The sequence below is a fragment of the Panthera pardus genome, unplaced genomic scaffold (genome assembly GCF_024362965.1).
Source record: "Panthera pardus isolate Hobbes unplaced genomic scaffold, ASM2436296v1 HiC_scaffold_3, whole genome shotgun sequence".
Taxonomy (NCBI): domain Eukaryota; kingdom Metazoa; phylum Chordata; class Mammalia; order Carnivora; family Felidae; genus Panthera; species Panthera pardus.
This window is the reverse complement of record NW_026526876.1, coordinates 30,597,783-30,623,409: the sequence shown is the minus strand read 5'-3', so window position 1 is coordinate 30,623,409 and position 25,627 is coordinate 30,597,783. Positions and strand designations below refer to the sequence as shown.

General features: G+C 47.6%; 2 protein-coding genes across 15 annotated transcripts in view; both read right to left on the bottom strand.

The window, feature by feature from the left end:
• PLEKHM1 (pleckstrin homology and RUN domain containing M1) overlaps positions 1-1,100 on the bottom strand; it is a 48,098-nt gene extending 46,998 nt beyond the window's left edge. For 4 of the 5 annotated variants that reach the window (XM_053892488.1, XM_053892489.1, XM_053892487.1 and 1 more), the window contains exon 1: positions 994-1,063. The gene's annotated coding sequence lies outside the window, so the exon portion shown is untranslated. Of the gene's footprint in view, positions 1-993 lie in introns of all 5 variants that reach the window. The other variant, XM_053892486.1, reaches the window with a different exon arrangement.
• Positions 1,101-12,277: 11,177 nt separating this feature from the next.
• Positions 12,278-25,627, bottom strand: part of LOC128774178 (leucine-rich repeat-containing protein 37A3-like) — a 47,003-nt gene continuing 33,653 nt past the window's right edge. For 7 of the 10 annotated variants that reach the window (XM_053892468.1, XM_053892469.1, XM_053892470.1 and 4 more), the window contains 7 exons: positions 24,516-24,634; positions 20,327-22,488; positions 19,839-19,943; positions 15,639-15,688; positions 14,043-14,097; positions 13,821-13,963; positions 12,278-13,719 (listed from right to left, as the gene is read on the bottom strand). In XM_053892468.1, coding sequence (XP_053748443.1) covers positions 13,617-13,719; positions 13,821-13,963; positions 14,043-14,097; positions 15,639-15,688; positions 19,839-19,943; positions 20,327-22,488; positions 24,516-24,634 — 2,737 coding nt within the window. In that variant the 3' untranslated portion in view covers positions 12,278-13,616. Of the gene's footprint in view, positions 13,720-13,820; positions 13,964-14,041; positions 14,098-15,638; positions 15,689-18,256; positions 18,412-19,838; positions 19,944-20,326; positions 22,489-24,515; positions 24,635-25,627 lie in introns of those variants that run through there. The other 3 variants (XR_008418626.1, XM_053892473.1, XM_053892471.1) reach the window with 3 other exon arrangements.

Here is a 25,627-nt window from a genome sequence, read left to right as displayed (position 1 = left end):
CTCCACACTTACTTACCATCTGAGGCCCTGCCTCAATTGAGGTGTTCGGCAAGTGCCTGGCTCTGAGAAAGCAGGTGGGGTTGGCAGGGGACTGCACTAGGTTCTCAGATCAAATGGGGACCACATCAAGGGAAGAATGGGCACAGAGCTGGGATGAAGAGTTGAAATGGGGATAGGAAGACGTCAATCTAACAAGATTGGGTAGGGGTGGTGGGAACTAGGGCAGCAAGAGTTGGGGGGTGGTTTAGCAAAGACTCAGGAATGAAGTGTCCTCAGGCTGGCTGGGGATGGAAAGAAAGTATGTGGTGGGCTTGGAAGTTAGGGGTTGAGTGGGTGAGGGCAAGAAGATACATACAAGACTTGAGATAGGGCTGAGATCAGAATTATCAAGAAGAGGGCGGTAAGCGCAATAGGGCATCTACTGTAGTGGTAGGTATTAAATGAGTGGGGGGAGGTGGGTGTTTTGGCTGAGCAGACCTTGGGGGGCTGAGCAGGGGGGCTGGGATAAGAAAGCTGAGCCTGAAAGGGGGTAAGCCGGAAAGACGGGGAGGGGGAGGAGGGGCTCGAGGAGGTTTGCGTGGAGCACTGGGATTGCCAAAGGGGTTGAGGGGTGAGAAGGAGATGCGTTAGAGGGAGGCGGAGGGAAGTGGCTGTCCTAGGGGTTGGAAGTGGGCTACCGTGGGGTCGCGTGTGGCTGCACTTACGCAAGACCAGTGGTGAAGGGGTGAGGGTAAGGGCTGGACTCGGGTCACGGGTGGAGAAGAGGAAGGGGACGGGTCGGTCAGCACTGGCTGTTTGGGCTGAAGGCTCGGGTCCGAGTGGGGTAGGGTGCGGGGCTCAGGCCGGGAAGGGAAAAGGCTCTGTCTGAAGCAGGACAGTTTCAAAGCGACCAAGGGTTTGCGATCACGGACAGGGCTGGTGCCCCATCGCCCGTTCTCGTCTCGGCCCCGCCGTCCCCTTCTCACCCTCCTCGCCCTCTGACCCCTAACTCACCAGAGGGAGCGGGGAGGGGGCGCGGGGCACTCCTGGCCACTGCAGCCCCTAAGCCTCCGACCAGGCGCTGTGGCCTCCCGGCCAGTGACAACAGGAAACGGCGCTCGCGGCGCCTGACGCCATCACGTTGGTTCGGCGTCCGGCCCCGCCCCCGGACCGCGGAGCCAATCGCAGGGCCGGCGGAGCCTCGGGGCGGGGCCAGCGCTCAGGAAAGCCCAAGTTACCAGCCCCAGAGCAGGTGAGTGATCTGGGAGGCTGGGGACTCTGCGACCCGAGATGCGCACGAAGAGGCGAGGCCACCAGGCTAGCCCACCAGTGTCGGGCGAACGTGTCCTACTGCCCGCCCCCAGCAGTGTCTGCCTCTCACTAGATCCCGGCCGCCTTCTGGGTTCATGACCTTGCCTGGGCACAGCACTATCTACCGTTGAGGCTGTCTGTTGGCCTCCTGCCCGGAAGGTTCCCACTTGTAAAATCGGACCAATAACTTCTACCCTAGTTTTGCCTCCCTGAGGGCATCAGTGCAGGTGGTGCTTCCCGCCTGGTGGTTCTCAGGAAAAGCATACAGGTTTTGATCACCCCTATCACCAAGGGAGCACCTTTAGGTACCCGTCAGCCCCCAGGCATGAAGCTTAAGGTTCTGGTTATTCTCATCTAGCCAGGAAGTTGTTTGTTTCCTTTACTTGGTAGAGTTGACATTTCTCTTTCACATGGACTCAGAACAAAAGGTCAAGAGTGTGTGTTGGTGGGGGTGGGGACAGATGTCTTGTGCTTTGGACACTTCATACCTGCAGGCTTAGGTCAAGTGGGATCTTAGGGCCTGAGTGTGGGGTGAGTACTGGGGTGGAGAGGTACTGCTACCTGCAGGTCCAGGGGGACTTTGGGGGTGTCTACAGGGCTGGTCTGGGAACGGGACAGTTCTTGGAAGAAAGCTCCACTGATCTGGGCCAGGCTCTCCATCAGCCTTTCTGGGAAGGGGAGAAGAAGGGGTCCCAGTGCCTGTTTCCATTTATAAAACCAGCTGTTGGAGATGTGGCACCTGAGTGTGTGCGGGCTGCCTCTTCAATAATTCTCTCTCTAGGAGCGAGAACCACCTCTCCTCGATTTTAGACTAGATGAATCTGAGTACATTTAGTATGGTTAACAGTTGAACAGAAAGTTAGAAATAAGGACACGGAGGGATGCCTGGGTGGCTCGGTCGGTTAAGTGTCTGACTTTGGCTCAGGTCACAATCTCACAGTTGTGAGTTCCAGCCCTGCATTGGGCTCTGCGCTGACCGTGCAGAGCCTGCTTGGGATTCTCTCTCTCTCTCTCTCTCTCTCTCTCTCTCTCTCTCTCTGCCCCTCCCTCGCTTGTGCTCTCCCTCTCCAAAGTAAATAAACGTTAAAGGTAAATAAATAAGGACACAGAAGCAAAGCATTATCTTAGCGTTAAACAACTTGGAAAGTAAGGAATTTACTGGGAAATCCAGTTTCCTGGGCAAAAGGATAGTGTTTCTGGTTATAATTATAGCACATCAAGAGCATCAGTGTCTTGATACAAGCATGCCCTCCCCCAGATGGAGCCAGCAACATTCCTCAGTTCTTCCAATGAATTTTTGCGCAGCCGCTGTCTGCAAAAGCTGTGGGAACCCCGCATGGTAATCTCTTATCTATCTTTTCAGGAGCCCCTGTCTCCTGGTCTTCTCTTACTTCTCAGGCCTCTCGGCCCCTCTGCAAAGTCTACGGGCTTGTCCTCCTCTCTCCATCTTACTCTGGCGCACGTTTCCACCATTCGTGGGCCACGAGTCCACCAGGTAATCTGAGGCCGGAAAAAAAAATCTCCCATTACCCTGTTATTTGAGCAATAATAAAGGTACGTGCAAAGTGCCATGGTGCCAGAGAAGAGGCCTTGAAGGTTATCCTGGCGGAAGCAACTTTTATCTGAGCCTTCCGGGTGGACACAGGAAAGGGCAATGCCTGCGAAGAGACTGGTAGAGAAACGGCAGGTGGGTAGGAATGCAGACTGAGCTCAGGGGAGGGTGCACGGAGAGGTGGAGAGGAAGCTAGGAAGTAAGGCCAGAGTAAGGGGAGGGGGCTTAGAATGGAAGGGGGAGATAAAGACAGATTGGGCAATGGGGAAAGGGAGGAGGCACAGACACAGCTGGAGGCCAGTGCAGGAAGGGCTCAGACGCTCACAAAGGCACTGGTCTGTCAGATTTCAAGCACTACGCATAGTCATTCAAAGCCAGGCAGGAGGACTGCAGGCATCTGAATTTCTCGGGGGTCTAAGGTGTAGATTCCTGAACCCCGCCCCTGCCCTGGAGAGTCACTCTGGGATGAGGTCCAAGTATTTAGCCTTGACCCAAACCTTTTCTGTCTCTTGCCCTACCACCCGTGGATCTGAAGGGTGAGAAAATGTGAGAATCTCTCCTTAACCTAGGAGCTGAAGGGCAAGGCATTTAACAGGTGTGGAAAATAGAGGCTCCTATTTGCCAGATAGGAATTTTGATTTATCCTTAGCAACCACCCTGAAGGTAAGCACCATTGTTATCCCCAGGGCATAGATGATAAAACAGGCTTAAGAGAGGTTAAGGAACTTGGGGGCCCAAGGCCATACAACTCATAATTACTACAGGTGGGATCCTCACCCAGCTCTGATTCTAGCTGGAAAACTAGCATAATTCAGTGGCCCAGCAAGTGGGCTTTGGAGCCGGGAATGCTTAGGTTTGAATACCGGCTCTACCCCATACTGTTTTCTAGGCCTTCCCTAAGACAGCGCAGGGCCCAGCACAACCCAGCAAGTGTGGGCCTGAGACCACTGCCACAGTCAGTGGTTTTCATAGGCCCCTCGAGATGGCACCAGAGATAGAAACTTCTAAGTTTGATTGGTGGTTAGAAAAGAGAAGTAAATCACAACACGCTCCGCCTCAGGCAGAGGGGCCAGAGTGTGTGACTTCCGGGAAGTTCCCCAAACTATCTGAGCCTCAGTTCCTCATCTGTAAATTGGGGAAAATATCAGTTGCCATGAGGATTAAATAAGATAATATCCTCAGGACGGTTTCTGGTCTGAAGTAAGCACTTGAGGATAACTAGCTATAGTATTATTATTATTATTATTGTTACAGTTTTGGCTAATTCGTACCTACCCAGTCCAGTCAGATCTCCGTTTTCTAACTGGTCTTTGAGCACTGGAGTGAGAGCCTCTCTTGTTTGAACCCCAGATGTATCCTTATTTGGTCTCTGACCGAAATCATCTAAGCAGAACTAATGCCACCATTTCTTTTGAAACCGGAATAGGTAATGTTCTCATGGCTTCTGTTGCAGGAAGCTGGTTCTTCCCACTCTCTTTGAAAAAACGGATTTAAAGGGTTCTAAAAATTATGTGTCAATTCTATCTCAATAAAGTTGGACACAAATACAGCTTTGAGGTGCCGTTGACAAAAGAATGGACTCTTTAAGCCTCCCAAATGTTATCACACATAGTTTACAGTTCAAATAGTACGAAATGAAGTGGTGAGGAAACAGAATGACCCGCAGCAGCTTCTTGCCTCGACCATCCCCACCCTCCTGGGCCAGCTCGCCAGTCCTCGGTCCTCCTTACCTCTCGCTGGATCTTCTGGTGCTTATCTCCACCTATCTTGTGTTTCTAGCTCTTAATTCTTCCATTTAAAAGATTTTTTTAATTTTTTTTTTTTTTTTTTTTGAAAGAGAGAGAAGGAGAGAGAGAATCCCAAGCAGGCTCTGCGCTGTCAACACAAAGTCCGATGCAGGGCTCGAACCCACGAACCGTGAAATCGTGACCTGAGCTGACGTCAGACGCTCAACCGACTGAGCCACCCAGGTGCTCTGATTCATCCATTTTAGACACTATCTGTGGGGGCGCCTGGGTGGCTCAGTCGGTTAAGTGGCCGACTTTGGCTCAGGTCATGATCTCGCGGTCAGTGAGTTCAAGCCCCGCGTCGGGCTCTGTGCTGACAGCTCAGAGCCTGGAGCCTGTTTCAGATTCTGTGTCTCCCTCTCTCTGACTCTCCCCCTTTCGTGCTCTGTCTCTACCTCAAAAATAAATAAATGTTAAAAAAAAAAATTAAAAAAAAAAAAAAAAGAAAAAAAGAAAAAAATAGGCACTATCTGTGGACTTCCTAGCAACACAGGCAAGGAGTTAGGTCTTTAACACCCCCCACCCATTCCATTCTTGAGGTTTAGTTTTGTCACTCTTGCCCCATGATTGATAGTGGTTGCAGAATTGTGACTAGGTAAGCATTGTTCACCGCAGAGCTTGCTCATGTAGTCCGATGGCACTCGTTTCTGTCCCCTGACCCCCCGGGGTTTAATTTCTTCTCCTTCTCTTCCTGTGCTGCCCGCCACGATCACTCCTCCACTCCGCTCCAGTGCTCTGGCATGACAGTTAGTGCCGTTTCCCTCGGCTACCTCCTTGACCTGTCATACGCTGCTGTCCTGGAACCTTCCTTCGCTGCTTCCTGGGCTGGGGTTTTCCTGGCTCCCTTCTCTTCTTGCTTTCTTTACTCTCTCTCTTAATCTGCAGTTAAGAATCCCTTTCTAATATTAAAAAATAGAATGGTCTTCGGACCTGCTCGTGATCGTAGGGATCCTTTCGATATCTATTAATTGGGACAAAAAATACAGAAAGACCAAAAGTTACTATGAAGGCACTCCTGCTCTTAAGTGAATTTGTGTTTTACTCACAATAGCATCTATGAACGTGTGAAAGCCTGTTCAAAGTTTAGGCTTAGGGTTAGTTCAATCTAGCCTCAATGTCTGGTCTTCCATTTGTCACCTCGCCCCCTCAACTTGCCGTGAGACAACCCCCTCTCTTGACTTTCTATTCAGTTCCTGTGCCCTAGCAGAGACTTAAGTACTGGTTTAAGGCCCACCTTGCAGGTGCACGCTGACCATGGCTGGCCAATCAGGGTCTCCTCCTGCCAGATACAGGGTCCAAGCAGACCAATCAGAGGCTTTTTGAAGACTGGCTTTCCTTTATGAGGCTTGCTCAACCTCAGTGGAGAGTTGGAGTTACTAACGACTATCTTTGCAGTCTTGGGGCATCCATCCTGAAGCCTGAAGCCGTCATGGAGGAAAGCACAACTGAGGGATAGTTGGGGAGAGAATGACGTTTGAGCGCTAGATGCGGCCAGCTTGAAGATCTTAGGCTTCCCGGTTATGTGAGCCGATACACCGTATGACATTTTTGGCTTAAGCATATTTTAGTTGGATTTCTTTCACTGGGAGCATAAAGAGCGGCGACTGATATCCTGTCTTTGTGAACTTGGGCAGGTTATACAAGCGGTGCGTACAGACTTGGACCGTGACAACGCAGCTCCCACTGGGTCCCCTATGGCTGCCCTGTTATCAGCCTGAGCCTGAGACAGCTTGACATTGAATAGCCCGTTTTAGGGACTGGAGGAAACGACTTACCATGAGTCACTGCCCTAAAATATGCTTTCTACCCACATGCCCGGTGCCTGGAATTCTGTGGTGATGGTGGCATTCCTCAGGGTTAACCATGGCTCTCTTCAAACGGTTCTCCTTTGGAGTGTGAAGTCTGCGATATTTAACTTGTAGAAGTCCTTTCTTCTGGAGGTCCCTCTGGCAGGCAGTGGATCCAGGATGCGGTGTAGACAGACCTAGGTACACATCTCAGTTCCCAATGGCACAGTCCCTTTGCAGCTTTGCGGGCAAACCCCTAGCACTGTGTGCTGACCTTTAGGAGGTCAGTCTGTATCACATAAGGAATCCTACGCAGAGAGTGAAGAAATGGTCTCAGATTCACCCAGTAATCTCCCTGAGTCAGCCCTGAGGGCAGGGCCTGGCCCTAGGCGTTGGGAAGAGGAAGGAGATGTGATTCTTGTCTTGTCAGGGCTCCTGACCTAATAGAGAACTGCGGTTGAGTCTTCACATGGACGGACGCTGTCTTTCACTCTGCGCCATTCGTAGGTGACGCCTAGAAGAGCAGGGCCACCGTGTTGTAGCCTCTGACCCAGGACTCTGTCACATTCTGGGAGAGAGAATTATGGGCCCTCCCCGCATCCCCGCTCCTGCTGTGTCTCCTCGTGGCCACAGTGTACTTTCCCATCCCCTGGCTTGGGGCTTGGGGCTGGTTCCGTGCTTAGGCTCGAAGAGGCCCGATGGCTCTTTTGCTTGCTCTCTTACGCTTCTCTTGGGTAGCCGCTGCCTCTTCAGCCTGGGTCCCGGCAGCAACACAGGGAGAAAAGACCAGCCGTGAGAAGCAGCGCCGATCCAGCCAGCAGGGCATTAAAGTACAGCGGTAACGGCCAACCTGTGAGAATCGGTTTCCCAGCCTCCTCTGAGTTTTGAGGATGGTCTATTAGTTAGCACTGTTGTGGCAAAAGATAACAGATACATGGATTCCCTCCGTTATCAGGTTACGTACAGGTTCAGCTGCTGCAGTAGAGACCCAACACAACAGTGGTTAAGTGATTTTTTTTAATTCTTTTTTTTTAATCCTTTTTTTCGGGGGGCGGGGGGGAGAGTGCAAGCAGGGGAGGGGCAGAGAGAGTGGGGCAGAGGATCCAAAGCGGGCTCTGCGCTGACAGGCTGACAGCACAGAACCCGATGTGGGACTCAAACTCACGAACCCCCGAGATCGTGACCTGAGCTGAAGTTGGATGCTTAACCGACTGAGCCACCCAGGCGCCCTTTAATTCTTTTTGTTTTTAAATGTTTATTTATTTTTGAGACAGAGACAGAGATTGAGTGGGGGAAGGGCAGAGGGAGACACAGAGTCTGAAGCGGGCTCCAGGCTCCGAGCCGTCCGCACAGAGCCCGATGTGGGGCTTGAACCCACGAACGGTGAGATCCTGACCTGAGCCGAAGTCGGACACCTAACCGACTGAGCCATCCAGGCGCCCCAACAGTGGGTTAAATTAAAAAACAGCTTCTTGGGGGCACCCGGGTGGCTCAGTCGGTCAGGTGTCTGACTTTGGCTCAGGTCACGATCTTGCCGTTCATGGGTTCGAGCCCCACGTCGGGATGTGTGCGGACGGCTCAGAGCCTGGAGCCTGCTTCACGTTCTGTGTCTCCCTCTCTCTCTGCCCCTCCCCTGCTCATGCTCTGTCTCTGTCTCTCAAAAATAAGCAAACATTGAAAAGAAATTTTTTTAAGAAGCAGCTTCTTGATCTCTCATATGATAATCCGGTTAAGTACTGGATCTGGGGCTGGTTCGGTGGCTCTTATGTCAGGGAGCCAGGCTCCTTCTGTTTTCCTGCTCTACCACCCTGGGGTGTAGCCCTCATCCAGACGAGGCCTTTGTACTGTTGAAATCTTCATTTCCTCCACAGTGTGGCGCCAGACCGCTCTCTGCCGCTGCCCTGGAAACACACGCAGCCTAAGCACCATTCCTGCCTCTGCTCTGGGCCTCGGGACTTTTCTTCTTCTTGAATGAGTGTGCTCCCACCCCCCAGCTGGTGCTCCACGCCATCCCCCAGGTCTCAACAACATACCCCCACCAGGACCACAGGAGCCAGAGCTGGTCGTGCCTGGTGGTCCTCAGGACTGAGAGGCCCTGACCTCCGTGGGGGCAGGAGCCGGCCAGCATGACCAGTCGGGACTCCCAGGTTAAGAATCCAGTTGAGCCTCCTGGTCATCCTCAATCTGCTCTGCCCTTCGTCTCCCACCCCCAAATCCCTGCCGACCTCCAGCCCTGAAGAAGCCGGAGAACCTCTGCTTCCCCCACCTCCCCGTCCGCCTTGTCCTACTTCAGTCGTTTGGTGAGCATAAAAAGGCCTGTCAAAGTGGTCCCTCTGTTTGGGGGATGGGCTCAGGAGGGGTGGGCATGTGGGTTCGGAGGGTGACAGATTCTTTCTCCAAATGCTCGCCAGGCTCCTCCGAGCCCTCTTCTTGATTCGACCTTGCTTGGCCTGTGAAGACTTGAACAAACACGGACGTGGTTGCTGGCAGCTCGTGGCCGCATCCCTAGTAGGACCCTAGCCTCCCTTAAAGTGCCTGCCTGCAAAACTCCCGGCTGTCTAAAGGATTGGCTGCTGAGTCCAGCCAACGCTGGACTGAACCACCCAGGTGCCCCAACAGCCTTTGAAATTAAATTATTTTCAGGATCAGCTTTTTAAGTAAGCATCCCAGGGATGTTTGCGTATAGAGGTCCAAAGGCTGTATTTTGAGAAATCATGTTTCCCTGTGGAGATCTTTTCTCTGGCAGCCCTTTTGAATGGGGGCTATGATTTCTCAGATACTGCATTGCCAATAGTCCATCCAGCTTTAATTCCAGTGAGAACGTTCCAGAGATGAAACTAAGAATCAACTCCAGGCGCTTCTCCAGTCACCTCTGGGGATGAGTGTATGTCGTCAGCATCCAGCGCCTCACCTGCTGCCCAGCTAGAATGACACCTTTCAGGGTTTCCGACTTAGAAACGCGACCACCAGGTTACTCCACGTGGACACCACCCCCCTTTCACAAAGCCTTTGAACACCCACCCATCAGGAGGGGTTTGCTGGATGATGTTGGTTGGCTCTTGACACTCATTTCTAGCCCCTTCTTTGCAGGTCCTGGAAACCCACGAACCATCGTTCACAGATTCCCTCGACAGCAGAATTGTGCCAATAAAGCGTACCTGTGTGAAATTTGGAAGGCGGAGGTGGAAGGAGGTGGAAGCCATGCTTTTCTCCTCTGTAGCAGCAGACATGCGGGCCGAATGTTGGAGTCCATACTCCCCACCAGTCAGGCTTGGGGCCATGGGGCTGTAGTGACCCCGGCAGTGGCTTCCCGAAGTTTCCTGACCGAGTGGCAGCAGCAGCTTTGAATCTATGGAGAGCAACTGTGGTAAAGTAACCTGAGAGCTAGTGGTGCGATTCCCCCCTGGCCCTGACCTTCACCACCGCGAGCCCCACCAGTGGTGAGCACCAATTGCTTGTATGACCTTTGTGTGTGTGTGTGTTTGAAATATCTAGAATGGCTTGTTTTCCTGGCTATGGTAGTTTTAAAATATGTTCACAAAACTGAGGGTTGATGGGGGGTGGGAGGGAGGGGAGGGTGGGGGATGGGTATTGAGGAGGGCACCTTTGGGATGAGCACTGGGTGTTGTATGGAAACCAATTTGACAATAAATTTCATATATTGAAAAGAAATAAAGATCTACTGAATGAGTGCTGGAAAAAAATAAAAAATAGAATAAAATATGTTCACAAATTCTTTGACTCTTCTCTATTTTTATTTTTTTTTTTAACGTTTATTTATTTTTGAGACAGAGAGCATGAATGGGGGAGGGGCAGAGAGAGGGAAACACAGAATCCGAAGCAGGCTCCAGGCTCTGAGCCATCAGCCCAGAGCCCGATGCAGGGCTTGAACTCATGGACTGCGAGATCGTGACCTGAGTTGAAGCCAGACGCTTAACCGACTGAGCCACCCAGGCACCCCGACTCCTCTCTCTTTAAAAGGTGGGGTCTAAATTCCCACCCCTTGAATGTGAACTGGATTTAGTGACTAAGTCCCTGCTAAATGCTGCTCTGTGCCGTCTGAGGTGAGGTCATAGGAAGGATACCTTCTGTCATTTCTGTCTCAGATCACTCACTCTGGAGGTACCCAGCCATCATGCTGTGAGGACATTCAGTCAAACAGCATGTGGGCAGGCTCATATGGCAGGGATCTGAGGCCTCCCTCCAACCCCCTTGACAGCCATGTTAAGTGAGTGAACCACCTTGGAAGTGGACCCTTCCGACTCAGTCGAGCCTTCAGATGACTGCAGCCCTGTGGGATCTTGAGAATCTCACAAAAGACCCAGGGGCAGAAGTGCCCAAGCTATTCCCGAAATTTTGCCTCAAAACTTTTGAGGAATGGGGCGCCTGGGTGGCTCAGTTGGTTGAGCGTCTGACTTTGGCTCAGGTCATGGTCTCACCATTCATGGCTTCAGGCCCCGCATTGGGCTCTGTGCTGACAGCTCAGAGCCTGGAGCCTGCTTCATATTCTGTGTCTCCCTCTCTCTCTGCCTGCATGCTCTGTCTCTCTCTCTCCCTCTCTCTCAAAAATAAACATTAAAAAAATTAAAAGAAATACGGCAAGGTAGCATTCGAGACTGATAAGTATTGTGCAAATTTGAGGTCGTGTTATAGAAACAACATTTTCTAAGCTTCACTTTATGAACCACATTTGAGCTAATGGAAATATTCCAAAATAGGAGAATGGAGTTGCCTGGAATCCCGGCCCACACTTCGGGAAGCCCAACTATGCACAGATGGGTCTTCTTGGTTTCTCGTCAGCTCTGTCTCTGCGTCCACCTCTCTTCTTCAAAAAGTCACCACCGGCCCCTGCTCCACCCAGCTCATTAAGGAGTTTGAGCTGGCATGAGGAGTTTCTGCCCTTGTGACCTAAGAGTGACTAAAGGGCCTAGTACTGCGCCTGGCTCAAAGCAGGTGCTCAACAAACAGTAGCTGCCACCATCCTCATCGTTATAATTATTGATTCTTTGATGGTAACCATGGCTTAGACGTCTCTGTACCCCTGCACCCTGCAGCAGGGCAGTATAACCGTCAGCAGGGTTTGGAGTTAACAGGCCTGGATTAAACCCCTACCTGGCAGTTTTGGATTTGCGGCCTTGGGCACCTGAACAGGTTACCTACATCCTTTAAGCCCTGTCCCCTTATCTGCCAGATGGGGATAATAAAGTATGTTTTCACGGACTGTTGGGCTAAATTAAGACTGCAAAACGCCCAACCCAGGCCTTGACACCAAGTAAGCAAATAGTAAACTAGGTGCTGCTGCCGCTTCCGATTACTGTTACTCTCTAGTCTTGTGCTTTCAACACAGTTATTTGTTGGCTCACTGAAGTCACCACACAGAGACAGACACTCGGTGGCCGTTCTCACTAAAACGCTGGGGGAACGGGAGCAGGCACCAGGAGAACAGGTGTCCTTGCCCAGCAGCAGCAAACTAATAAAGCCGAAGAGGCACTGATGGGCCAATCACCCCGCTTGGAACCGTTCCTACCAACCCTGCCAAACCTGCTGGGCTGTGCCCCAGTCCTACTGTCCCCTCGGGGGACTCTGTTGGTGGCCAGCGGTTGGTGCCATATTCCATCACCTATCGCTAAGCCACCAGCATTTATTTGGGGGCATTTAAAGAGACTGTCAGGGGCACCTGGGCGGCTCAGTCGGTTAAGCATCCGACTCTTGACTTCAGCTCAGGCTGTGATCTCACGGTCGTAAGATCGAGTCCCTCGCATCAGGTTCCACACTGAGCACGGAGCCCGCTTGGGACTCTTTCTCTCCCTCTCTCTCTGCCCCTCCCCCCTTGCTCTCTTTCAAAATAAACAGACATTAAGAAAAGAGATTATCAAACCTTGTTAATTCAGGATTTCTTTTATTCACTACTGTATTTTGACTCTGACGTCCTTTTTCTAAAACCTGTCATTCATGTACTCAGAAAGTATAGATGACTTCATTATTTTTAATGTTTATCTATTTTTGAGAGACAGTGTGTGAGCTGGGGGGAGGGACAGAGAGAAAGGGAGACAGAGGATCTGAAGTGGGCTCTGTGCTGACAACAGAGAGCCCAATGCAGGGCTCAAACTCCCACACCATGAGGTCACGACCTGAGCCAAAGTCGGATGCTCACTGGACTGAGCCACCCAGGTACCCCGACTCCTCCCAACATCCTAAATGTGACTGGTTAACGCCCTCCTCTGCAGAAGTGGAGGGATGTTTGCGTCTTCTGCACGTTGTGCTGCATTATCTCTTGGAATCGTGCAGCCCTGATCTGAGCTGGGTAGGAAAGCAGTGGTAGGTGTGGTGCTGGGCTGAACTGGAGAGAGCCCAGCCGCACGCATCCGACCCTCAGTGGGGTCAGCAGAGGCTAGTGGGGTACAGGTGAACAGTAAGTGCCCCCACCAATAAGTTTTCTGAAATAAAGGCCTGAGCAGGGCAGTCCTGGGTAATTACTGCTCTCACACATTCTTTACTCTAACCCTCCAGCATCTCCCTGCTAGCTCTCTGAGGGTGGGGACTTTTTTTTTTTTTTTTTTTAAAGAAAACAAACAAAAAAACCCAATGGGAATTATCTACTAGCTTGTAAGGTTGAGGAACACCCTACTTCCAACTACACATTTTGTGTCTGAGTTTGAGCTCTTGGGAAGAAAGACAGGCCTCAGCCCTACAGTGGAGGTCGGCTCAGCGATCCAAATATTCTGGCAACCCCAAAGACCTCACAGAGGGGCCAGAGAGAAATGATCCTCTATGGGCAGGGGGTCAAGCGCGTTGTGAATAACTGGTATTTGGTGAGCCAGGGGAGAGAGCACCAGAATAGGCTGTTAATTAACTTAATAGTCTAAGCCCCTTGAAGATACGTTTTCCAGTTTCCAGAGACTGACTGTATCAGGGAAATGACGGAAAGACGCCCCGTTCACCCTACTTTGCCCATACTGTGTCTTGTGGAAATACTGGCTACCACGAGGGACTCTGGCTTCAGTCCTGCTTCTCTCGCCTGTGGCCCCTGTTGTCTGTAGATAAATATTTAACCGTTTACGTTTTAATTCCTTACCACGTGGCTAGAATTGGTTATGGATTTATACATTTTAATATGAGAAAAACAAGTATTTTATAAGCAATGCTGAGAAGCCAGTATCGGAAAGTAAACTTTGTAGGTGGCCTGAGGCAGGACGGCGTTCACTCTGTGACAATCTCACATGCTGTCTCACTCTCGTCACCCAGCTCTTCAGTAGTGGAATCTGTGGTCCGAGTCTTCTCTGCTGTGGCTTTGCCAGCCTCCCTGGGAAAAGGAGGAGAATGCCAAGGCTTTGACTCTCGAAAGGAACAACTCAACTCTTCATAATTTCCTCATTTTAGAGAAAATCGTCCCCAATCACATACCCTAGTTCCATGTTGAAAATCTCATCTTCATCAGAAGAATCCTTGTCGTGTAGCTTCTGTGCCATGTTTTTCTTGCGTGTGGCATTGAGAGGTCTGTACATGTCCCTAAGCCAAAGTGGCCGCCTTCTCCAGAAAAAGCCCTTCTAGAAACCAGAAAGGACAACGTTAGGTCTGTTTCCCCTGCCTTCTCCAGCCACGGTACTTTATCCTCCTCAGATTTACCTGATTGTCACTTTCCTCTGAGCATCTCTTACGCAGCAGAGATCCAAAGAAGCCCCTGGAAGGAAACACACACACAGACAATTGGTGTTCGTACCATTTTCCGTGCCTCTCACAATGTATTTCTCCAGTCTTATTAGCAAGCAAAATCAACACAGACCTGGGATCTCAGAAATAATTCCATACATGCTGGGCTTTCAGAATTTTCCTGTGTCTGTCCATAATGGCCCCACAGTGTCCCTGGGAGACCTTTGTATGTAACTTGACATGAAGTATAGGCAGGATTTTCACCCTGCTCACCTTCTGGCCCTTGGCCAAGTGCCCTTGTGCAGTCAACAAACTGGGTGACCACACGGCAGAAGCACCTAACTCTCTCCAGAAGCATTTTACATCAGTCCCCGCCAGGCTTAGCCTCACAGGCATCATTTGCTGGCGGGTGGGGAGGTGTTTCTATTTTCCTAGCTGCTTTACCTTACAAGATGAATCGCACCGAGTGAATGCCTGAGTCCAACCAGCAGTTATCTAGCTCACTGACTTTCACACTGCAGGCAGATGAGTGAGTGAGTCGTGAAATCACCTGAAAACACACGGCTAGCGCTAAAACACAAAATACTCTTTTTGAATACAAACGGAATAGGGGGTACCTGGGTGGCTCAGTCAGGTGAGCAGCCCAAGTCTCGATTTTGCCTCAAGTGATGATCTCACAGATTGTGACATCGAGCCCTGTGTCTGGCTCTGTGCTGATAGTGTAGAACCTGCTTGGGATTCTCTCTCTCTCTCTCTCTCTCTCTCTCTCTCTGCTCCACCCTCCCCCCCAAATAAATAATAAACTTAAAAAAAACAGAACAGAAAGAATCAGAGCGTATGGTAAGTTTGTTTTAGAAGGTACTTATGTCTATACGGTATGTGTGCACTGAGTTGTGACATAAAATGCAGTTCACAGCCCAAGAACAGTGTAGTCAGAGACGTGCCCAACTGGAAAGGAACCATCTTCTTTCTGGTTCTAGTGGTACTAGTGATACAACCGTCCGGCAAGACATCTTCCTTTTCTCCTTCTCCATCTCATTATTATAAAAGGAAGAGATAAATGATTATCTAAGGTCTCTCCCAGTTCAAATTCTATTGGGTCTGGATAAAGGGAATGGAGGGCGGGGCCTCGAAAACCAGAAGGAGGAAGAAGGAAGTTTTCCCCCTACTTTACGGGGGGGACTCATGTATTCTACCCTCCATCATGCTTGAAGACTAGCCCCTTCACCCCACGACTTTTGGCCCTCCCTATCCCTTCTCCAGAGCCTCTGAGAAGGTCTGTGGCCAGGCCTGATGCCCACCGCCAGCGGGAACGGGTCTGAACATTTCCACCCCCGTCCCCCCACGATCTTTCTTTAAAGGTCTAGTGAGCAGGTGCTCTGTGCCAGTCCCATTCTAACTCGGGTTTGGCTGGGCAGCTAACTTTGCTGGATCCAGGCAAAGCATTAGGCCAAATATGTATTCTTTCTGCCTTTGGTGATTTCCTGGCTGTAAGACAAGGGGATTGAAATAGATGAGTTTGAAAATCTAGTTCTAAAATTCTACTTTAACGATTGCCAGACTAATATTTACCTTGAGCTTCCTTCTTTACCTTCCTTGGCTGCTGTTCTGTGAGAATAAATCTGTTTTGGAAGAAAACATGATCACAGTTACCCATCACAATAACCACTCCCTCCACATCTTTATTCATTCCTTTGCATTTTAGGTCTTATCTACCCAGTGAGATGATAACTTTTCCTAGGACAGGAATTTGTTGAATAGTCCTTTGACTCTTCAATAACACCTAACTCGTGTGCAGCTGGTAATACATTTTACTGACTGCCTCAGATAACATTCAACAGGTAATTCCTAATAAAAATTCTTGGGAGGAGGAAAAGAAAAGTGTCTACCAGAAACCTAAACAGCAGCACTGTTTTAAAATCAAGGACAAGAGTAGGATGTCTGTTATCACTGCTGCTATTCATTGGTGTTGAGGAGGTCCTAACTGATGCACTGGGAAAAAATGGAGTCGTGGAAAGGAAGAACTAAGACGTATTTGGATATGAAATTACAGACAAACTAAAAAGCCCAAGAGAATCAACTAAAATTTTATTGGAAGAAACATGAGAATTCAGCAAGATGGCTAGATATATATAAAATCAAGAGATCAACATGTAAACCTCAATGACTTTCCTATGTTCCATAAACAATTAATCAAAAAACGGAAGAATTATCCCATTTACAATTATCAATAAAAAGGCATAAAGTACCTAGGAATAAACTTAGCAAAGAATGGGTAAGACCTATGAGATGAAAACACTAAAGCTCTTCTGAAGGACATTAAGAAGAAACAAATACGTGATCTGAGACACTATTTTCCTGGAATAGTGTAAAGATGTCAGTTCCCTTCAAATTAACCTACAAATTCGAGGCAATCCCATTCAAATCCCAAGACAGTTTTTTAAACAAAAACTGGCCAGCTGACATTTGGTAGAGAAAATGTGCAAGCATAGCTACAAAATGGATGAAAAAGAAGATCACAGAGCAGACGTTAAAATACGTTCTTACAGAGCAACTGCAGTTAAGTATGTAGCGTGATACTGATACAGGAAAAGAAAACCAGGTTGATAGAATAGAGTCCAGATAACACTAGTATTTTGGATCCATGAAGAAAGAATGAACCATTCAATAAAAGATTTTAAAGTAACTGGATCTTTATGCAAGGGAAAAAAGTTAGATCCCCTACCTCGACCGTACCAAAACACCAAACAGATTCCATACAGATTAAAAATAAATAAATCACAACAAATATTATAAGAGTACAGAAGAAAATATCAGAGACTACTTTTATACCATGAGGCGAAAAGGCCTTGTTAACGAGACCCATGTCCCATAAGCCATGAGGCAGATATGGTGACGGACTGTCCACACCTCCTGTTCATCGTAGTCCTTGCCCCCTTGATCCCCTGGATTGTTTGTCCTCTTCCTGTTGATTTATAAAACTCTCTTCATATGAAATATATTAATCCTTTCAAGGGCTTTCACTGAATTTCAATGTTTCAAATATTTGTCAGTGTTTTTATCGTGAAGGAGACGGAAGAGTGGGATAGGAGCACAGGCTGACTGCAGGCACAGCTGGGTTCTGCTTTGGGTTTTGCCACAGGGGCCTTAAGCTGATCCCCTTCTATGTAGGAAAGAAGGATGGTGATATCATCCTCACAGGACTGTGGGGATTAAATCAGATGTCTGGTTTATTCCAAGCAGAAATCAGACAAGACGATCAAATCTATCAAATGTTTCTGCATGTGGTATCAGGTCACAAAGCTTTTTCTCACCACAAGATTATAAAAGTATTGATTCTATTTTCTTCTAGTACTTTGATGGGTTCTTGTTTCTCTTTTTTTACATGTACTGAAATATGTTTTTTTAAGGTGAGAAATAGGGATCTGTTGTTATTTTCCTCCCAAATAATTAAGCAGTTGTTCTATTACCATTTATTTATTTTCTTCCACTGATTTGAATACTAAAAGGTAACATTTCAATGTTTATTTATTTATTTTTGAGAGCGACAGAGAGAGAGACACACACACAGAATCCAGAGCAGGCTCCAGGTTCTGAGCTGTCAGCACAGAGCCCAACACAGGGCTCGAACTCCTGAACCATGAAATTATGACCTGAGCCAAAGTAGGACGCTTAACCAACTGAGCCACCCAGGCGCCTCTAAAAGGTAACATTTCAAAAGTCCTAGTCACCCACGGATCCGTCTATTGCTGGACTCTGTAGGCTACTTCACATAAATATTACGTTGCATTATTCCTCATTGTGAAATTGACACAATGCCTCATCTCTTCCTTTGAACATCATTATTGTCCACTACAGGAAAAAAACTGCATGGTCTCTGACCTCAAAAAGTGTATCATCTAAGTAGGGAGAGGAAATAATGAAACCACATAAAAAAATATAAACACAAGGTTAAACCACATAGGAATTTAAAACAGCAATAGGAGTTTATAGAACTTCCCAAAAGCAAAAGGCTGCAGGCCACCTCAAGATGCAGAGTACTGACTGGACAATGGCCAATGATTTCTCTTCCCAGAGGTCATGGTAAGTTGACCCCACGCTAGTTCCTAGGCTCTTAGGCTGAGAAATCAGACTCTGATCTCATCAAGAGAGAACGCACTTCTTTCTGCATGGAGGCAATATCACCTTACCAATGTCACAGGATTGATCAAAATCAGAATGTCAGGTCATGACTTGACAATAAGGAAAACATCCATTCCACAGATAGGGCATCTGTGTCCACATGATTGGGCATCACCTCCTGTGGAGACAGGCCTCTGTGGCACACTGAAGTATAATCAGAAGGCTATTTGGTGAGAAGAGAAGTGGAAGAAAAGTAATTAGCTGAATCCAGTGTTTCATGGAAAGGACGGAGGTAGCTAGATCCATCCATCTGCCCCGCGGGCACAGCCCGGCTGGTGGGCCTGACTCTCATCTGCTGCCTGAGGTGCCATCTCTACTCTTAGGCAAGGCTAGGTGGGCACTGCCCATGTTGGTCTCTTCCTCACCATTTCTATGCTTTTACTACTGACCAACCCTCCAGAAGACAGACATGTTTCTCCTTAGCAGTTAATACATCCAGTCAGGTTTTACTCAAGTCTGATAGACCAGGAAGCCTTACATATCTCTGCTCTGATCCATGACCTTGATATTTCTCTCTTGAGGAGCTGCCTTTTAACAAACTGTTTAGCATATTTTTGTTATCAGGGGAGGGGAATGCATCACTGTAGACCCTAAGAAATGGTGACAATCTCACAGAAGGACTAGGTCCAGGAGTATTACAGTATTCGGGGAAGGCTTTGTGAAGAAAGATGAACTCGAGTTGGCTTTTGAAGGCTCACGGGACTTCCACCAGCAGAGTGAAATAAAGGAATTTCAAGTGGGCAAAGTCACCAACAAAAGTAGGAATGGGCATGGTCTGACTAGGGGATGGTGAGGGGCTGTTTTGGCTGAAATGGAGGGTTGCCATGACAGATGGCAATATATATATATCTATATATAGATAGATAGATAGATAGATAGATATAGATATAGATATAGATATATAATAAGCATATGTATATTTGAATAAATATGTTGAATATATATTCAATTCATACATAATTGAATAAAAGGTAAACAGGCAAGCTCCAGGAATAGGCAACTGTAATTATGACACGCTCTGAGTAGCCTGATGCAGGATTTTAGCTGCAGGGTTTTAACTGAACCTGTTTACACAATGCCTTGCGAAGTGGGGGGGAGAGCTGTAGGCACATCTAATTAATCAACAAGATGACACTTTTATCTCTAAGCCATGCCCTTTCTTCCAAGATGACTGATAGCTCCATGAAGGTGAAGACTATTTCTCTCTCATCATTTTAGCCAACGAGGAAAGAAATCAGTGGTAGTAGGAGGATGACTGGTGAGTGCATCGAATCGACATCATTTTTTTGAGTTGAAGAAATTTTACTATCATGTCAACTGTGGCCTTCTTAGACCTAATGTCTCAGAGCAAGCTAATGGCTTGTTATCTTGGTTACAATCCACAGATGTCTCCCGGCAGTGGGGTTCCTTTTAAAATCCCTGGAATATACTTTGCAATAAAAGGACAAAGCATATCTCAGTCCTCCAGACTGAAGAGGGATATCAAGTCGTGATAGGTGGGAAAGTGGCTTTGATTTTCAGTTTGTGGGTTCTGAATCTATTATAAAGAAGGAATATAGTCTGGGAATCTGAACTAATTGTTGTCCTTACCTCAACGAGACAGAACACTATGATCAAAATCATCACTACTACAGTCACAGATATTGCCAAGATGAGTTTGTTGTTATAGCCATAGCCTGGAACTTCTTTTGTGAGCTAAAAAAAAAGGGAAAGAACAATTTTTTTAGAAAACAGAGATAGGATGAAAGTTAACTATTCTTTAACGACTCTAAAACCCCATTCTTTCCGATGAATCGCTTATAGGTTCTTAAGGAATATACCAAATCTAATGTGATATGTAATCTTAATCATTAGCATTTTCTTCAAGACTTGATGTATCTTGTATGTTAGGTCCTCTTTTTGTCTCCTCTGGGAACAGCGGCACTGTTTCCTAAATGAGCAAAGTGGCAGATCACTGCCTTAGCCAAAATTATGTGGCCAAGACAAGACCCGGACTAGGAGCCCCCGGTCCTTGTGCTTGGGTCCATGTCCTAAACCACCTAAATGTCGAGACCCCACATTTGGGGATTTATCCTCACCTCCCTTGACTCCTGCCCTCTCTGTTCACTCTGGACTTCTGTGCTCTCATTGATATAATTCTCATTTTTCCATTGGTCCGTATCCCACTCTGCCTTGGACACCTTTACTTCTTGCTGCTCGCTGAGAAGCTTCATCAGGAGGCCTGTTCTGGAGATGAGCTTGGCACAGGCCAGCTGCACCTGGGTCTCAGAGCAGTCCATTTTCAAAGTCCGGATAACATGAGAAATGAGCCTTCTCACGTCATTGCTGGGGATGAGGGACTGTAGCTGCTGGTTTAACTGAATTTCAAACAGATCACCCGAGGACGAGAGCTTTGACACAGTGAAGCCTGTGGCTTTTGGGGGCAAGCCAGTGCCCGCATTGTGGTATTCCCGTTGTGTATCATTGGTTTGTTTAACGGTCGGCATAGAGTTGTCTGCAGTAACAGTAGAATTAGCAGTGGAAGGATTCTTACGGTCTGTGAATTCAGGGAGGGTTTGTTCTGGCACAGTAGTGTTTCCTGTAGAAATATTTTCTTCAGAAACATTTTGGGCAGTAGTGTTCTCTACAGTAGTGTTTTCTCTGTAAGTTCCTGAAGGAGCAAATAATTCTGGAAAAGGATTTTTCTGAGGACTCAGTTCTCCCGGAGATGAAAAATCCTCTCGTGAAGGGGAATTTATGAGGCTCCTGACTGCAGAGGATGGAGGCCTCTTTGCAAGCAGCTGTCTATTACTGAGTGAACTTTCCTTTCTGGACTTTCGATTCAGTTTGGCCTTGGGTGTTCTGTGGACCACACGGGAGCGACTTTTATGAAAGCGGTGTGTCTTTCTGGGGAGTGAGGCTGGTCTGAAAGCCTTCATATTTCTAACTCTAGCATTTGCATCGTCTAAAAGAAAAAAGGTGTACATTAAGTCTTTTGATTCTTTTTTCACGTCAGGTGGGGATTTTGGAGCGGGGGTGGCAGAAGGCCTGCCCAAAGAGTATTGCTTCAGGAAAGAAGAGACCGCTGCCTTGTGCTCATCTACGAACGAAGGCTCTGTATTGAAGGAGCTTCCCACTAATTTGCTGGGCCTGTGCGCCACGGGAAGCTCCCCTGGGGATGGTCTCCTGAGCCTTCTTTCCTTGGGAGCGGGGGTGGCAGAAGGCCTGTCCAAAAAGTATTGCTTCATGAGAGAAGAGACCGCTGCCTTGTGCTCATCTATGAACGAAGGCTCTGTATTGAAGGAGCTTCCCACTGATTTGCTGGGCCTGTGCGCCACGGGAAGCTCCCCTGGGGATGGTCTCCTGAGCCTTCTTTCCTTGGGAGCGGGGGTGGCAGAAGGCCTGTCCAAAAAGTATTGCTTCATGAGAGAAGAGACCGCTGCCTTGTGCTCATCTATGAACGAAGGCTCTGTATTGAAGGAGCTTCCCACTGATTTGCTGGGCCTGTGCGCCACGGGAAGCTCCCCCGGGGATGGTGTCCTGAGCCTTCTTTCCTTGGCCATGTTCTCCACAGATGGCTGGGCGCTCTGTTTCCTCTGGATGTTCTGACGTCTCAGTTCTTTTAAGGGCCTTTTCCGTATGCCCTTTGGGCCCTTGATGACCTTGTTCACTCTCAGGAACTTTTTCCCCACACTCTCAACCTCGTCTAGGCTCTTCTCCTGCGGTTGGGCAGTTTCCAATTTCTTTGGAAAGATTTGACGTTTAAACTTGGGACCTAAAAGGCTGGAATGTATAAGCATGGCCATTTTTTCTTTCTTTTTCACGTCATCAATTTTTTCCTGAATTTCTGCATCTACCAAATTTTCCAGAAAGTAGAGTTTTCTCAGTTTATTCTTGTAAGTTGAATTGTTGGATCCAGGTTTAAGAGAAGGGTCCCCTGTGTTGTTCATCGAGTGACCCACGGGCTTGTCTCCCTCTTGCACATTTGAAAACAGAAGTTTAATGAACGGTAACAGCGTCGATTCTACGTCTTCTAGATTGCCCTCCGAGAAATAAGGCAATATGTAATTCAGTGCACTAATGACATCACTTTCGTCATTGAAGTCTAGCTGCTCGTTCATAAAGGCTGACAAACTGACACGATCTATGTCTGAGGACGCCTTCTCTGGCTCAATAGTCAGCTCCGTGCTGGCGCTCTTCTTTCGAGCTGTCAATACCTTCATGAATGATCCCTCTGCCTTCCTTAGGTATCCTTCCTGATCTGTCGAAGAAGAAGAAGAGATGAGTTTTGATAATGAAAGACTGACAGCACAGCTCTTCGTCAATGCACAGTCATACGTCCCAGTCAAGCAAATTAAGAATCAGCAAATACTTGAGCGCCATTTAGAGAGGAGACGAACTCAAACTTGGACCCACGATTGGCAACAACAAAAGGACAAAAAGATGTGTTTTGAAAAAGTAGCTATTTCCTCAGAACATTCCACAGTGTGAATAAGTATATTTAGAGTTATTCCATTGGTCCCTAAGGGCCGATGGCCCAGGCCTCAAGAAAAGCCAAGGCCGGAAGATACTCGGCTAAACTGTGTGCAGCTCTAGTGCGACTCCTGGCATTCACATACCCCACCCTGTCCTGCTTCGGGGGCAGAGGGAGCGCGAGTCTTCCTCCTTCTACGTCTTCAGTGGGCTTGAGTTCTTGCTACCATCACATATGCCCGGGACAACACCCGTCACCAGCAGGTCCTCATCTGGACACGCCCTCTCCGCCCACCCACCAATTCTTTTGCTTGGTCCCTGCTCCCATATATCGCACCTCCCGTAACATAAGCTCTAGACAGAAAAAACTAAACACAAGACCCGTTAAGTCCACCCTGGTTCTTTGCTTAAATTTGGGCAGAGATGTGGGGTATAGGTTAAGAGATTTTCCAGGTATGAGAGAGATGCCACTGTGGGGCGTTCAAAAAAAATCAACGGAATGATACTTGAGGTTTTAAAATGCAGAAGGGATAAAGAAACTTTGGTCAAATGCCTACTTTGCTTTCATTTCCTTTCACTTCCAGATTTCTAGCTTTACTGAGAGAACCATCCAGAGCTTCCAACTACATGAAGGTCAAGTGTACAGCTTGTGTACACTGAACAGCACTGTGCAGCTGGGTTTTTCCAGAAGAATTAAAAGTATTTTTAGTGGTGCTGGTGAGAGTCGGAGGAGGAGGTGATAAAGGTCACGAGAGAGGAGGAGCAGTGGGCTGGCAGAGCGCCCAAAACGGGAGAGGAGACTCGAGTGCTAGGCTAAGGCACCTCTGATCTCATTTTTCCTCGCCTGTCAAAGGAGATAAAAAAAAAAATACCTATTCTGCCCACCTCTAAGGGAGACGGGAGTAAGATAATTGGTAAAACATTGTTTTGGAAAATAAGCAACACCACTTATAGAAGTAGCAAAGTGTAATTTATGCTGTGCCCTAGACCATTGACAGGGACCCATATTCAAGCTATCCAGGTGCAAAAGCACATTTTGGAAGTCACCAAGTTAGTGCCAATAAAACCTAAGAACAGAAAAATACCTAAAAGCACCCGTGTTTTGGATAGAAAAGCTTAAGATTCAGAACAAGAGTTGGACAGCCCAAGGATAGAAGAGCCCTCTCATCCGTTAGAACGGTTGGGTAGCAGCTTCTGGTTAGGGCACAGAAACACAGAGGCTCCAAATAAAACTTTTTCAGAAATCAGCATCACTTGTACTCTTACACACTTATAAAAACAACAAAATAAACAAAAAGGTATCTCCACCTGTCCTATAAGACAAAGGGCACCTGAGACCTAACGCACGTAAAATCAGCTTATAAGCTGTGATGCACTATGTGAACAGGTTTTCATTTGGGGGTAGTTGACTTAATAATGTAACTGAGAATCTGACTTTTAACAAAGGAATAGTTCTTAGAAATTTAGGGATCTGAACTCTGAATGAGTAAAAATAATGCAATGACATCATTAGTTTAAAAATTTACCATTGTTAGGGTGCCTGGGTGGCCCAGTCAGTTAAGCATCCCTTTGGCTCAGGTCATGATATCACAGTTCAGCCCCGCATGGGGCTTGCTGCTGTCAGTGTAGAGCCTGCTTCGGATTCTCTGTCCCCCTCACTCACTCTCTGCCCCCTCCCAGCTCACGCACGTGAATGCTCTCTCTCTCAAAAATGAATAAACATTAAAAAAAATTATCATTGTTGATTAAAAATAAAAGTTAAACCACAAATAAAATAAAAATTTACAAATTTATCATCAGGCAATTAGGACTTACCACAACGTGTGCCATTTGTCAGACATGCACTGTCACAATGTAGCTTGACGGTCTTACAGACAACCTCAATAGTATTTTTAAATTGGCAGAGACAGCAGGCCATACGGCTAGGTAAAATCCTATAAATGGAAACACAGACAATTAAATTAGTGGTAAAGGAGTTACTCGAGTAGGTAGAAGAGGCGGGCCAAAGTCATCACAGGGCTGTGCAAAAAGGAATTCTTGAGGCACATGGCCTGGATGGTTGGGTAGGGACCAGTTGGCCAACTGCTGCTCTTGAATATTATAAATACACAGATAGAAGGACAGAGGTGCCCAACGGAAAGGTAAGGATGACATGGGGTATGGTACCCTTAGAATGAGATAGAGAGGGGCGCCTGGGTGGCGCAGTCGGTTGGGCGTCCGACTTCAGCCAGGTCACGATCTCGCGGTCCGTGAGTTCGAGCCCCGCGTCAGGCTCTGGGCTGATGGCTCGGAGCCTGGAGCCTGTTTCCGATTCTGTGTCTCCCTCTCTCTCTGCCCCTCCCCCGTTCATGCTCTGTCTCTCTCTGTCCCAAAAATAAAAAAAAAAAAAAAAAAAAAAAGAATGAGATAGAGATTAGAACTGGGTGACACTGATCAGTAGTTTAATACACAGGTAACTCCTTCCAAGCCAAAAGTCTCACTTCGGGTTGAGAGCACACAGAAAGAGGGTAGACTTCTAAGAGTTTGAATAAATCTGAAATATGGCCCATACTGAGGATAAAAAGCAATCAACTTTGGCTCAGGTCATAATCTCGTGGTTCATGGGTTTGAGCCCCACATCAGGCTCTGTGCTGAGAGCTCGGAGTCTGGAACCTGCTTCAGATTTAACTTCCTCTCTCTCTACCCCTTCCCTGATCACTCTCTGTGTCTTAAAAATAAACAAATGTTAAATTTTTTTTTTAAAAAAGCAATCAATCAAAAACTAATCCATAATCTACACAAATGCTACAATTAGCAGACAAGGGCATTTAAAAAAGTTATTATAACAGTATTTCATATATGGAAAAAACCCCATGCCTCTCCTTAACTCAATGAATTGTGCAACAACTTCAAGTGGCCTAATATATGTATACTTAGAGTCCACGAAG